Source organism: Pseudochaenichthys georgianus, chromosome 1 (assembly GCF_902827115.2).
Source record: "Pseudochaenichthys georgianus chromosome 1, fPseGeo1.2, whole genome shotgun sequence".
NCBI classification, from domain to species: Eukaryota; Metazoa; Chordata; class Actinopteri; order Perciformes; family Channichthyidae; genus Pseudochaenichthys; species Pseudochaenichthys georgianus.
In genome coordinates, this window is record NC_047503.1 from 9,623,975 (window position 1) to 9,636,766 (window position 12,792).

At 42.3% G+C, this 12,792-nt stretch overlaps 1 protein-coding gene across 1 annotated transcript in view; it reads right to left on the reverse strand.

The window, feature by feature from the left end:
* Nucleotides 1-12,792, reverse strand: part of LOC117452187 (collagen alpha-1(XVII) chain-like) — a 35,184-nt gene that overhangs the window by 9,178 nt on the left and 13,214 nt on the right. Inside the window, exons 16-46 of the mRNA XM_034090677.1 lie at nucleotides 12,287-12,589; nucleotides 12,113-12,163; nucleotides 12,004-12,030; nucleotides 11,885-11,911; nucleotides 11,716-11,778; nucleotides 11,515-11,619; nucleotides 11,372-11,425; nucleotides 11,237-11,272; nucleotides 11,090-11,143; nucleotides 10,858-10,929; nucleotides 9,707-9,769; nucleotides 9,435-9,506; nucleotides 9,086-9,121; nucleotides 8,839-8,978; nucleotides 8,613-8,721; nucleotides 8,414-8,482; nucleotides 8,260-8,310; nucleotides 8,086-8,148; nucleotides 7,917-7,967; nucleotides 7,702-7,739; nucleotides 7,581-7,640; nucleotides 7,021-7,120; nucleotides 6,685-6,801; nucleotides 6,463-6,594; nucleotides 6,269-6,358; nucleotides 3,901-4,026; nucleotides 3,742-3,807; nucleotides 2,235-2,372; nucleotides 1,979-2,135; nucleotides 1,640-1,803; nucleotides 1,363-1,509 (exon numbers count right to left, since the gene is read on the reverse strand). Of these exons, the coding sequence (XP_033946568.1) occupies nucleotides 1,363-1,509; nucleotides 1,640-1,803; nucleotides 1,979-2,135; nucleotides 2,235-2,372; nucleotides 3,742-3,807; nucleotides 3,901-4,026; nucleotides 6,269-6,358; nucleotides 6,463-6,594; nucleotides 6,685-6,801; nucleotides 7,021-7,120; nucleotides 7,581-7,640; nucleotides 7,702-7,739; nucleotides 7,917-7,967; nucleotides 8,086-8,148; nucleotides 8,260-8,310; nucleotides 8,414-8,482; nucleotides 8,613-8,721; nucleotides 8,839-8,978; nucleotides 9,086-9,121; nucleotides 9,435-9,506; nucleotides 9,707-9,769; nucleotides 10,858-10,929; nucleotides 11,090-11,143; nucleotides 11,237-11,272; nucleotides 11,372-11,425; nucleotides 11,515-11,619; nucleotides 11,716-11,778; nucleotides 11,885-11,911; nucleotides 12,004-12,030; nucleotides 12,113-12,163; nucleotides 12,287-12,589 (2,781 nt within the window). The remainder of the gene's footprint in view (nucleotides 1-1,362; nucleotides 1,510-1,639; nucleotides 1,804-1,978; nucleotides 2,136-2,234; nucleotides 2,373-3,741; nucleotides 3,808-3,900; nucleotides 4,027-6,268; nucleotides 6,359-6,462; nucleotides 6,595-6,684; nucleotides 6,802-7,020; nucleotides 7,121-7,580; nucleotides 7,641-7,701; nucleotides 7,740-7,916; nucleotides 7,968-8,085; nucleotides 8,149-8,259; nucleotides 8,311-8,413; nucleotides 8,483-8,612; nucleotides 8,722-8,838; nucleotides 8,979-9,085; nucleotides 9,122-9,434; nucleotides 9,507-9,706; nucleotides 9,770-10,857; nucleotides 10,930-11,089; nucleotides 11,144-11,236; nucleotides 11,273-11,371; nucleotides 11,426-11,514; nucleotides 11,620-11,715; nucleotides 11,779-11,884; nucleotides 11,912-12,003; nucleotides 12,031-12,112; nucleotides 12,164-12,286; nucleotides 12,590-12,792) is intronic.

The window sequence follows — 12,792 nt, forward strand, 5'->3', positions numbered from 1 at the left end:
ATGAATCCATAGATGTGTCTCCCATCACCCAAAACCCCTGACTATTCTCACAACTCAGTATGTACATTCTTATATTCAAAGAAAATCAGTAATATCTTTAAAAACTACAAGTCCCTTTCTATCAGCTGTGCACCTTTATGGTGTAAATATAACCTATCTACCAATTCGATCAAATATAAAGGTCAGCCGAATTAGTGTTGATACTGCAAGGAGACGTATTATGTGAAGAGAAATTGAAGATGTTGTTTAATTGCTGATATATTTATGATCCACGTCACGTATACAGTTTCGGCGGCAGTTCTTCCAGTTTGTCCAGAAGTCTTCTAATCAGGGCTCTATAAATAAAGAACTACGGCAGATGTGTAATATTTAATGCAGCCGAACCGTGTATTACAATGCCGTTATGTGATGACTTTCAAAGAGAAAAGCAAGCACACTCAGAATAAAGTATTATTATTATTTTTTTATGTTTTTCGGATTTCATATCACATAAACACCATATCCCAACGTGCATTGCGGCTAAACTATCAAATCACCGAGCTTAAACCATAGCTGTGGATCTTGGGTAATCAGTTCAGTGGGTGTGTATGTTTCCGGTTATTTTATTTTGAAATTCAGTTCCTGACAGACGCCAAAAAACCCAGAGATTATAGAATCAAACAAATAAATAAAAACAAGGATAAGTGTGTGTTATTGGTGAGTAAATAACAGTGTGTTACTTAGAAAAGAATAACAAATTAAGGAAAAAAAGATTTAAAAAATACAGATTTCAGTATTCTGAGGCTCTGAGCCCCATTTATTTTCCTTACGGACGGCAAAAAAAGTCAGACATTATACGATTTAAAATAAAAACAATAATCGTGGCTTGATATTGTGTAAGAACATGTTTTTATGAACCACACAGCTTCTGGTATTCCAAGACCCGACCAGACAAAAATACGTGGTGCAGGCACGAAACATACTACCAGTAGAAATATATTGCTTTTAAAATCGGTCTGTGTGACACGAAAAAAAGGGGGAAATCGTGTTGGTGAACACGAATCAATAGATTAAATGTCGTGACTATAACACGAAATGCCATGAGACTGGGTTGGTGTGTAATCACCCTTCTGCCCTTGTGTTTTTGCCTCCCAGCTTTACATCTTCTTAATCACACCTTTATATATACCGGCTTTCCTTATGTTCTGTGTTTGGGACCTAAAATGTTCCTGTGACAGTCGTGTGGACAGCGGAAGACAGTGTTGCCAACTTGGCCATTGTCTTGCTAGATTCAGCTACCTTTGTGGTACTTCTCAGTACAATTATTTCTTAAAAGCTACTGGCTTTTTAAAACAAAAGCACATAAAGCTCATATCGACTTACATTTGATGTATTCCACAACATCCATGATATTTTCACGGGAGCTAGCCAATTGGCTTTGTCCAGGCATTCCAGGAAGTCCAGGAGGTCCTGGAGGTCCTTGAACAAAACGTTCAGAGTTTCCAGCAACACCACGGAGCAGACTGTGGGCTGCATGAAGGGGACAGTGAAGTTCAGTAGCGCTCAGGTAACTATTAAAATGGTATTATATTAAAAGCAAGGTTCAGGTATTGACCATTTAGTGATGAGGTTTACACTAAGCTTCCTCTAAATCACCTACATTTGATGTAATCTGTTACTTTGACAGCCATGCTGGAGTAGTCCCCAGTATCCAGGATGCTGTCCCTTGTGCCAGATTCACCTGGCTCTCCCTTGTGTCCTGGGGGTCCAGGAGGGCCTGGTGCACCAGGAAGTCCGAACATAGTTCCTCTCATACCTGTAGACAATACAGTATAACATGATTGCATAAGGAGCAATGACTCAGCAAACATTGGGTCACAATATGTGACTTTGATGAAGACAGCTTAATGAAGTAACATTTATGTTGAGGTCTATGTAAAGATTGTACTCTTAATTAATCCCATGTATGTTTTGAGTGAGTCTTCTTTTAAACTCACTGTTGATGTATTGTTGTTGTTCTGCTGTGGGTGGTTCTCTGTTTGCATACTCAGCAAAAGAAACCAGTCCGTGGAGACCACTAGGGGGAGCCTCTAGTCTAGGGGAAGCCTCTGGTCCAGGGGGACCGGGGGGACCTGGTAAACCTCTAAACTCCACACCTTTGGTATAATGGTACATATGTGGAGGCAGAAAAAATGTGAATTACTCAGATGCATCCCAAATAAATAGTTTGAATTAATGTTGTTACTCAGACTTACTGTGCAGGTAGTCACGAATGTCGTTGCTAAATCCTGGTGGTCCAGGTGGACCGTCTCTACCAGGGATACCAGGGACACCTGGAGGCCCTTGAGGACCCACAACTGATTGAAGTTGGAAAAATAAAATGAACATCCATTCGCTTCAGAGAACTAGTAAATTGAATGACTATAGAGGCTTCTCAATACTCAAATTTCCCCTCCTCGACTCCTCGGTCCTCCGGTAGTGACCCGGAAATGAATTTCAGCGCGCCATTTTGAAGGACGTCTCATTTCTCTAAATGCACACCGAGGACCGAGGATCGAGCATCGAGGAGGCTCTCTGGAGGAGCTATAACCGAGGATACACTGATGGTTCCTCCACGGCTCCTCCGCGGATGCATTTCCGGGAACGGTGGAGGCGTGACGCACGGCCGGACTTATCTCAGCCAATGACAGCTCTGCATGCATCCCCTGGATATTATTTGAGAACCTGCTCTCATCGCAACGCGATGTTTACAGTGAGAACAGCTGTGAGGTCCTGCAGAAAGCAGAGCAGTGTGTAAAATATATATCACTCAGTATAACAGGCCTACTCTCTTTATTTGCTTTAGTTTAGTAGATATCTACAAAGAGTCCATATTTTTCTAAAACCATTTAGTGCTTCACATAATAAAATACACAACGGCTGTAGCCTGATTATGCTTTAGCAGCTGTAGGTGTGTGTGGTACAGTATGTAGGTGTGTGTTGTACAGTGTGTAGGTGTGTGTTGTACAGTGTGTAGGTGTGTGTTGTACAGTGTGTAGGTGTGTGTTGTACAGTGTGTAGGTGCGTGTGTTGTACAGTGTGTTGTACAGTGTGTAGGTGCGTGTGTTGTACAGTGTGTAGGTGTGTGTGTTGTACAGTGTGTAGGTGTGTGTTGTACAGTGCGCAGATGCCGCGGACAGACGGGTCTCAGTTGGTTTGATGTCCTTACTTTTAATACTTGCAAATACAACTTTTGGCCCGTAATTTCAATTCCCCATTTCAGCGACCAGAGAGAGAGGGGGGGTATATCCAGTCTCTGACTGTGTTACGTTATTATGAGAGTGCTCTCATACTTTAAATTGTATATATTTATATAAATATATTTGTGTGTGTGTGTCCGCATCTGTAGCCTGTTATTGTCTCATTATACCGCACTCTCAATGAATTCAAATAAAATATGTGGGGGAACAATGTTCAGCTGATCTAACAGAGATTATAAAATATGACAAAACACTCGACAGCTGATGCAGCTGTTGCCACGTCATAATGAACGGACGTCGCTTTAATATGACCGCTCAGAGGAGAGGAGTTCTCATTTCTTTAAACGTCTGCTACTTCCCCTCCTCTCTCCTCGGTTCCCCTCCTCGGTCCTCCGCTCGCATCTCCTGTGGGCGGGTCTAAGTCTCGAGGAGGGGAGTCGAGGAGGGGAGTCGAGGAGGGGAGTCGAGGAGGGGAAATTTGAGTATTGAGAAGCCTCTTATGGGTTCTTATTGTGTTTCTTACCTGGGTATGAGTCTCCAGGTAGCCCAGGGGTTCCAGGGGGTCCAGGGACACCTAACACCTGCCTATCTAGAGACAGACAGGATCCACATTCAATCAAAGTCAGGTTCTTTCATCATAACACCTCTTAAATGTAAACCTGCAGTTCCATCAAACCCTCACCATTCAGTAGGGTGAGAACACGTTCAGCCACCTCCTGGGTGTTGATTCCGTAGCTGCCGTGGCCCGGAGCACCAGGGGGTCCTGGTGGACCGGGGGTACCAGCAACATATCTCCTCACGTCCTCTCCTGGACACAAATAACATTTTGGCAAATATTTTCCAGGCTACGCTCTAAAGAGCTGCTGATTGTTCCTCAGTGAGAATGGGTAAGGCAGAGTAGCCTTTAACTTGTATTCTCTCTAATATACAGCAGGGAGGGACTCCATAGGTTTCAAAATAGAAGTTGGATTTTATAGAAGTCTATGAATAAACGGCACTACTTCTCACTTTATGTATGATTTCAGTTAACACTTAACTAAAGTTTAAGGTCTCAATCTCTAGTTTTAAAGGTCTCCTACTAAACTATTTTTAGGCATATATTTCAGGTCTCAGATATATAAAAAACATGTCTATGAAGTGTGTTGCTCAAAATACCAAACAGATCACCCATTCTAGCCATGCCTCATACCCCTCTATTTCAGACCTGTTACAAAAGTGCTGATTCTGGGTCTGTAGCTTTAAATGGAACTGAGCTGCTGCTGGCCACGCCCCTTTGAAGCGCGCCTGCGAGCAGTGAGCTCTGTGAAGAGAAGGCTGTCTACCAGCTGAAATCAAGCCCCCAGGAAGTGCTCCGGACTCTCAGGAAAAAATGTGTTGTGTCCAAACGGCGGTACTAACATTTCCGTATCAGTCCGTGACGTCACTGGGTCCAGAAAGACTTTTTCCCATTGACTAACATGGGGAAAGTCTGCAAATGTGATGTCTGTAAATCAGCAGATAATTTATTTTAATCTAAATAAACTACCCAGTATGAACTATTGTATAGCCCTTATTGGAATCATTAGGTCCTTAAAGGTCCCATGTCATGCTTTTCTGGTTATTACCCATCCCCTTGTGTGTTATGAAGGTTTTTATGCATGTAAACGGTCTGCAGAGTCAAAAACCCTCAAAGTACACCCTGTAGTGAGTAAAGCTCTAACACAGAAAAGACCTGTCTATATGCTGCCCCAGAACGCCTCGTTGGACATTTCTCTTTTTCCATTTGTTTCTTCCGGGAACCGCGTGACGTCATGCACGTCCATTGACTTGCATAGAGCTTCCTGGTTGGTAATAGACGAGTTGGGATCGCGGAGAAATTCTCTCCGCAGACCCATTCTCACAGCGTTTATCAACCTTTTTCTTACTCAATATCAAGCCACACTTATTGTTTTTACTTCGGCTGTGAGTGTTTGTGTGTGCTCAGGATGAGTTTCACGCATGTATCGCCGACCCGGAAACCACACCAGTAAGCCAGCTCACTGAGCAGCGACAAACCATTTAGGACAGAGAGTGAATACTGGTGAATACACATACTTTACAGAGATGCTGTATGAGAAACCAATGTGAGTTTGGAACATTGCACAGTATAAATCTATTTTAGTATACCTCAACAATGGAATTATGATCAGTAAAAATGGCCATGACATGGGATCTTTAAAGTTGAAAAAGGAATAAAAGCCCAATCTAGATTTATTTTCTCTCTCCATTCATTCTAGTGAGCCGAGAGTGGGATCTCAGGGGGCGGGGCTTAAGGGGCGCATGCTCTGTGAGCGCACATACGGGTTCTTCTGCTCTGACAGCCAGGCATGACGGGTAATCTGTGACGTTTCGTTCTCTCAAAAGTTGGGCAGCTCTCATAGGAAAGAACGAGACCCTGCCTCTGACGCTGTATCCAGTTCTTATTATACATCCATGGCTGAAACTCAGCTAAACGCTGCCGTGATTAAACGCCGTATTATGTTCCAAACCACATCAAGGATTATTTCTGAAACAGTATGGGGCTCAAATGCTTTTTCTCTTGCCGGTTTACCACAAGGTGAGTACCTTTTTTATATCCTGCTTCTTTACACATATTCTCTCCAGTACAGCATTAGCTCTGAGTGTTAACGATGCTTGCTTATGTAAAAACAGACCATATTACTGAAAACACGTCGCAAATTGTTTCTGATAGCAACGTTTCTGATAGGGGACGATAGGGCCGTGAGCGGATTATGCATTTTGCGTAATAGGTGACATTTTACGGATGTTTTTGTAGAGCATGTTTATTTGTCAATAATGGTCCCAGATTAAAATATACGATAAAAGGCTTCTGCACTAGATCAGGACTACCTTATTATTGATAAGTCTCTAGTGTTCTCCCTGTTTATGGCTTATAACTAATAGCTCAAGTCACTGTGACTACGTCCACTTCACATAAGCAGTGTAATACACCTCTTGAATGCCATTTAAATAATAATTTCTGCCATCTGCAATACAATTGGGGATTTAAACCACCCTCAAATGAGACTTACTTTGTAACACTTCAATGACATCATTGATAGAGATGGAGCCAGGAGGACCTGGAGGACCAGGAGGGCCAGGACTACTGTCATATCCTCTACCTTGGCCTAGAAAGGAGAACCATGTTACATACGTTTTCACTACTGTTAGAAATACTGCGGATTAACACACAATACAGGTCACATTTTAATGTAATTGGACATACTCTGGACGTAGGCGATCACTCTGTTTGCCACATCATCCACCAGCCCGTCCCCTGTAGACCCTGGACCACCAGGAGGCCCAGGAGGCCCAGGAGGCCCAGGGGGTCCTGCCAGGTACTGTCTGATCCCATCACCTGCATGTCAACACAAGGTTTCACATGTAGATCAATGGACGTTGCACTCTGTTTCATACAATCTTAGTGTAACATGAATACATATCTTACTCTGAATGTACTCTGCAATGTACTGGCCCACATCAGGTGATCCAGATCCAGTTCCATCTCTTCCAGGAGCACCTGGTGGTCCGGGTGGCCCTGGGGCGCCTGAACTGAATGAGCTACCTGAAAGACAACAGGATCACTCAAATAAAATGTCAGACTAAAAAAGAAGAAGAAAAAAAAAATTAACATTAATACGGTTTAATTATTCAAAGTAGCTTTCAAAGAACTTTAAAATGCAGTTCATCCAAGATAAGTTGGGGTGAAAAAGTTAAGCATCCAATATGAAGATGATAAGTAAATGCAATTATTTTACAAGAAGACAACTTACTCTGAAGGTACTCTGCAAGGTACGGACCCACATCTGTTGGTCCGCTTCCATCTCTTCCAGGCGAACCAGATCGTCCAGGTGGTCCAGATAGTCCAGGTGGTCCAGGTGGGCCTGGGATGACAACACCAGTCCACAATAAAAAGTCAAGAAAAAAATTGCAATCGAAAAAAAAAACTGCAACCCCAGGTCAAATGACTGCATGATGTATGAAAATGTAAAGGTAATGCTATAGATCAATATATTTGAGGTGTGATGTATAAAATAGTCAAAATATTTGGCTTAGTGTACCTTTATTTCCATCGATCCCCTCTGGCCCCTCGGGGCCTGGTGGACCAGGCTGACCTGGAAAACCGAAACACTATTTTTGACAATGAATGTTGACTGACGGAATATTTTCATAACGTTTGAACGCCACCTGGTTGTTGAAAGCCACAACATGTATCTGATAAAGCTGGAAAATGCATGGTAGGTGGACATTTTTGCATGAATTATAGCTTGCCATCTATTTTGCAAACCCTTTCTTGGTTATCTTCTTTTCAACAAGCCTATGATCCAAAAGTTGTTCACATACCATGACCTGGTTTCCCTGCACTTCCTGGACTCCCTGGAAGTCCTGGTTGACCTGGTTCTCCTGAAACAATCACCAGTACATTAGGATATGTTTGTTTTAAAAGTCTATACTTTATAGAGACTATGCATGCAATCTTTTTTTCTTCTGGTCCTCGATCACCTAGAGTCAGAAACGATACGATAACAGAACATTGCTGTGAATCAGAATATCAGACCTGCCTCATTCTCCAATTAGTTTTGTACATTTTCATATGTGTGAATCCATTATACATGACTTCCTATCAACACGTTTGTAAGGGACTTCTGTGTTCAAAAGCATTTCATTTACCCAACATACCTGATGGACCCAGTGGGCCCGGGGGTCCTGGTGGTCCAGCAAAAAAGGTTCCTAAGACAAACAAAAGAACACATCAAACAGGCTAAGCTAGTAAAGTAGGGGCTAAACATAACACATGTCCATATCTTAGGATGTATAAAGCATCTGAAATTAGATTTCTTCCACCAACCTGAGGTAGGAACAAAACTGCCCGGCTCTCCTTTATGTCCTGGAGCTCCAGGAAGACCAACTCCTGGGAAGAAAGCAAAAAAAAACGTTTTATGTTGACACTGTTTAAATTGTACTTTATGCTGAAGATCTAGTAATCTATTTGCTTGTCTGCATAATGAAAGACACTTTTTACCTGGCTCTCCTGCAGGACCCCTGCGTCCAGGGGGACCCTGTTTACCCTCACCTAAACAAGAGTTACATTATTTGAATAATCATTCATTTCAACTAAGCACCAATCCTGATCATTTGGAAAGGCCCTCATATCTTACAAATAGCCTTTCACTTACCAGAAGGACCTGGAGGACCAGTAGCTCCAGCATGCCCAGGAGGACCTGGTGGGCCAGGCAGGCTAGCAGCTGAGGAAGGGTCTGTTAGAAACGAAAACATAGATGGTGAAGGTGCACATATTACTGCCAATCCCACTGTTATTTTTGATAATCCCACTAAATAGTGCCAAGGTAAAAAATGAAAGACGTATATACTCACTGTCGGTTCTGGGGGTTTCTGAACGTGTGACAGTCCCAGGCTCGCCAGGTTTCCCTTGCTCTCCCTTATCTCCCTTATGTCCTTTATCTCCTTCATCTCCTTGATCTCCCTTAGTTCCTAAATTATGATATCAATGTACCGTCACAAAAAAAATGTCAACATGTTTTATGTATCTGCCATCCATCTGTCAGCTTTTGACCCATCGAAAAACATTTTGACTCTTAACATCGGCAGAGAGTTTGGATTTACCGGGTCGTCCTGGGAGACCAGCGGGGCCGATGGGACCAGACAGACCATGGGTTCCAGCAGGACCTGGAGGCCCGGACGGTCCAGGTGGTCCTGGGATGGCAACAGCATTAGAGCCAGCTAGAAACAAAATGCAAGAGACCAGTTACAATTTACAAGACTTTGAGTTTTCCTAAGGTTTAAATCTAATGTCTAATTAGTAAGTATTGCTTTGCCGCTGTTCTTACCTGAAGCAATGATTTTACCAGGTGCTCCTGGTTCACCTGAAAGACAGTGTTATATTCCATCACATGATGAAACTTCCTTTTATAGATACAGTGTTAATAGTTGGATGTTTGATGAGGTTCTTAGTTCCCGGGAGTGTTGGGAAGGACATTTTGCAGCCATTTCTTTTTTATGCTTGTGGTGATTAAAAAACAGACTGTGAATGTGTGCCTGCGCGTGTGCTGGTTTAAGTGTTTATCTTGACTCTCATAAACAGGTGTCATTTGAACCCCAATAAAAACCGGTGCATCATAAATTAGCAATTTACCTTCTGATCTCAGTTGAATTGTGCATAAAAATGTGTGCTCGTACCTCTGGGACCAACATCTCCAGGAATTCCAGGTGGTCCTCTAGCACCAGGAAGTCCATTTAAGCCTGCTTCACCTGCATAGGGAGAGTCTTGATTACATCTCAATATCTACCTCAAGAACAACTCTAGATATTCTTGGACTTTTTTCTGGCAGCTATGATAGAATGTCATAGTAGTTGGTGAATACAGAATAACTCAGCTGGTGAGGATAATACAATATATTTCCCTCCAATCTTGTCATCTCATTAATGTTTTTGAAAATCCCTCTTCTCACCTCCACTTCCTTTAGATCCCTTTGGTCCTCCAGGGCCTTGTGGTCCAGGTTGTCCTGGTTCACCTTTAACAATAAATGTAAAAACATCAAATACAGAATGTTGGTTAAATGTAGGCCTACTTTATGTAACTATTACAACCCAGTCTCACGGCATTTCGTGTTATAGTCACGACATTTAATCTATTGATTCGTGTTCACCAACACGATTTTCCCCTTTTTTTTTCGTGTCACACAGAACGATTTTAAAAGCAATGTATTTCTATTGGTAGTGTGTTTCTGTCTGCACCACGTATTTTTGTCCGTTCGGGTCTTGGAAGACCAGAAGCTGTGTGGTTCATCAAAACATGTTCTTACTCAATATCAAGCCACGATTATTGTTTTTATTTTAAATCGTATAATGTCGGACTTTTCTTGCCGTCCGTGAGGAAAAGAAATGGGGCTCAGAGCCTCAGAATACTGAAATCTGTATTTTCTAATTCTTTTTTCCCTCTAAATTGTTATTATTTGATGCAGGCTCGAAACATACTACCAATAGAAATACATTGCTTCTAAAATCGTTCTGTGTCAGAATACTGAAATCTATATTTTTTAAAATATTTTTTTCCTTCTAATTTGTTATTATTTACATTGCTTTTAAAATCGTGCTGTGTGACACGAAAACAATGGGGAAATCGTGTTGGTTAATACGAATCAATAGATACATTTTGTGACTATAACACGAAATGCCGTGAGACTGGGTTGGATTGGGCCTACAGAGTGCAAGCTTTCGTGAGCAACTGGATGCTGTCTACAGTTTATTAGCCACCATTTATTAGGTGTCATTGATAACAAGATTTAGACCGTAGCATGGTATTAAGGAAGATTTAATTATATTGCGTTTTAAATGAACATTTCCTTTGTAAGATACAGTAATTAATAGGTTTCAAATTATGTTGACACAAGATACATTTTTTTAATCGGAACATACTAATAAACTTTAAAGCTAAACAAATTTGAAATAACATTTATATTCTGTGCAAAAAGCACATCCATTGCTTTTGAACCAATTGTGTTTGGGTTTAAATAGAACATCAGAAAACGAAGTTATGAGGGCTCTCTAAAAAGCTGCTGTTCGAATCTTTATTCGTGATTGTGAATATTCATTAACACACCTGATATTCCACGTGCTCCCCTCTCTCCTGGGTCACCTTTGATTCCTGATATACCCGGTGTTCCTCGATCACCTGCATTAAAAACAATACGTGTCAAAGGCGCTCTAAAAAAGTCGGTCTGAACTAAATTATTACATACAGTATAATATTGATTAATACTGCAGTTACATTATCTATTAGTTTCATGCAAAGACACCATCACTTCATCATTGTATGTAACTCTAAAAGGTACCAGGCGCTCCTGGGGCTCCTGCTTCACCCTGGAAACCCTTTGGACCAGGGGCACCTGCACACAAATGATTACAGATTCAACACATGACTGCCACTCTTAGGATTTAACTGATAAAATCAAATATCCATGTGGAACTAGAGTTTTTACCTGGAATTCCATGGGTACCCTGCTCTCCTGTAGAACCTAAATCAAACAAAGACATTCATGTTGAAGTGATTTGTACATATGCAATAACAGTGCTATTGTCTTTAAATGTGATCCCTCTATGACTTATGACCTTACCTTTTGGCCCCACAGGACCAGGAGGACCAGCAAGACCGGGACGTCCCGCCTCGCCTTGAGTTCCTGCCAAAACCCAGGTCTTGTTATTATCAAAGATTGAACCCAAAGAGTAACTTGCGATAATTCAACTAAAAATGACCTACCTCTGTCTCCTTTCTCTCCCAAACCTGGTGGTCCAGCCTCTCCGCGGGAGCCCATTGGTCCATCCCGGCCCCTCTGGCCTGGTGGACCCTCAGAACCTTGTTCACCTGGTCATAAATGTGTAGAGACTCAGCCCATGTGTTCTTATTGTCAGTGTTTTTTGTTCTCAAATAACCAAGTCAACGATCTAAAATGAACGCTACCTGCACTTCCCTTTGATCCCCTCGGTCCATCCTGTCCGGGGTGCCCTAACTGCCCAGGAGGGCCTATAGAGACAAGATATATGAATAGAACAAGATATATGAGTAGACAGGATCAAGCAGTGAGTTTGTCACAAGGAAATAGCTATAACACATTTGTTTTCAGTCTCACCTGGCAGGCCAGGAAAGCCACCGTCACCTGCAAAAGCCGGAGTTAAAGCCAGTATACAGCTTAATGAATATCACCTATTGCTGAAGTTAAGAATTCATGACATTTTCTCAGTAGCTTACCTTTTTGTCCAAGCATCCCTGGATCACCTGTGAAGAAACAGCCAGCCTTTATGATGGATATCAACAAAATATACATTTCCAAATGACTTAATAATTTGTGCAAACATGCCTTTAGGTCCTGGGTCTCCTCTCTCCCCTTTTAGTGAGTATGCAAGTGAATCTGAAAATAGAAACATATTTTTTAATGTGAATCAATATACAGTATATGAACAAGAAGTTGTTTCACTGACACGGGGGTTGATTTGTTGGTAATATAACTGATTAGTGTGTTATATTTCTGTACCTCTCAGAGCATCAGAGCGGAGTTCAGTCCTGACCAGATGCTGCACGGTTCTCTGCAGGGCGTCACTGTCCTGTCCTGGCCCACTCCCAGCACCTACTGCAGGCCCAGCTGCCCCCAGATTGATGCCATTGTCAGAGCGGGTCAGGGTAGACCCAGCAGAACTCCTCTCGATGTACGTGGAGTCCAGCGGGTCGATGATGTTGATGCCAGAGGCGGCCGATAGGCGACTGGACCTGACTGAGGCCGTGCCAGTCATGGCTTCCAGAGCTTCGACGCGGTTCTGCAGGCGTTTCACTTGTTCACCTGTGAGGCCAGAGAGATGATTATTGATATTGTTAGAGCCAGTATTTTCTTTTTATAAGAAAGGCCACCTAATCGTCACGTCTGTAGTCAACGTTAGTATAAAAGACTACAATTCCCACGACGCCTCCTCTAAAGTGACAGTGATTGGCACCCTGTTAGAAAGACGCTGTCGAGACACCGTTTTTCAATTATCCTTTCAGTTA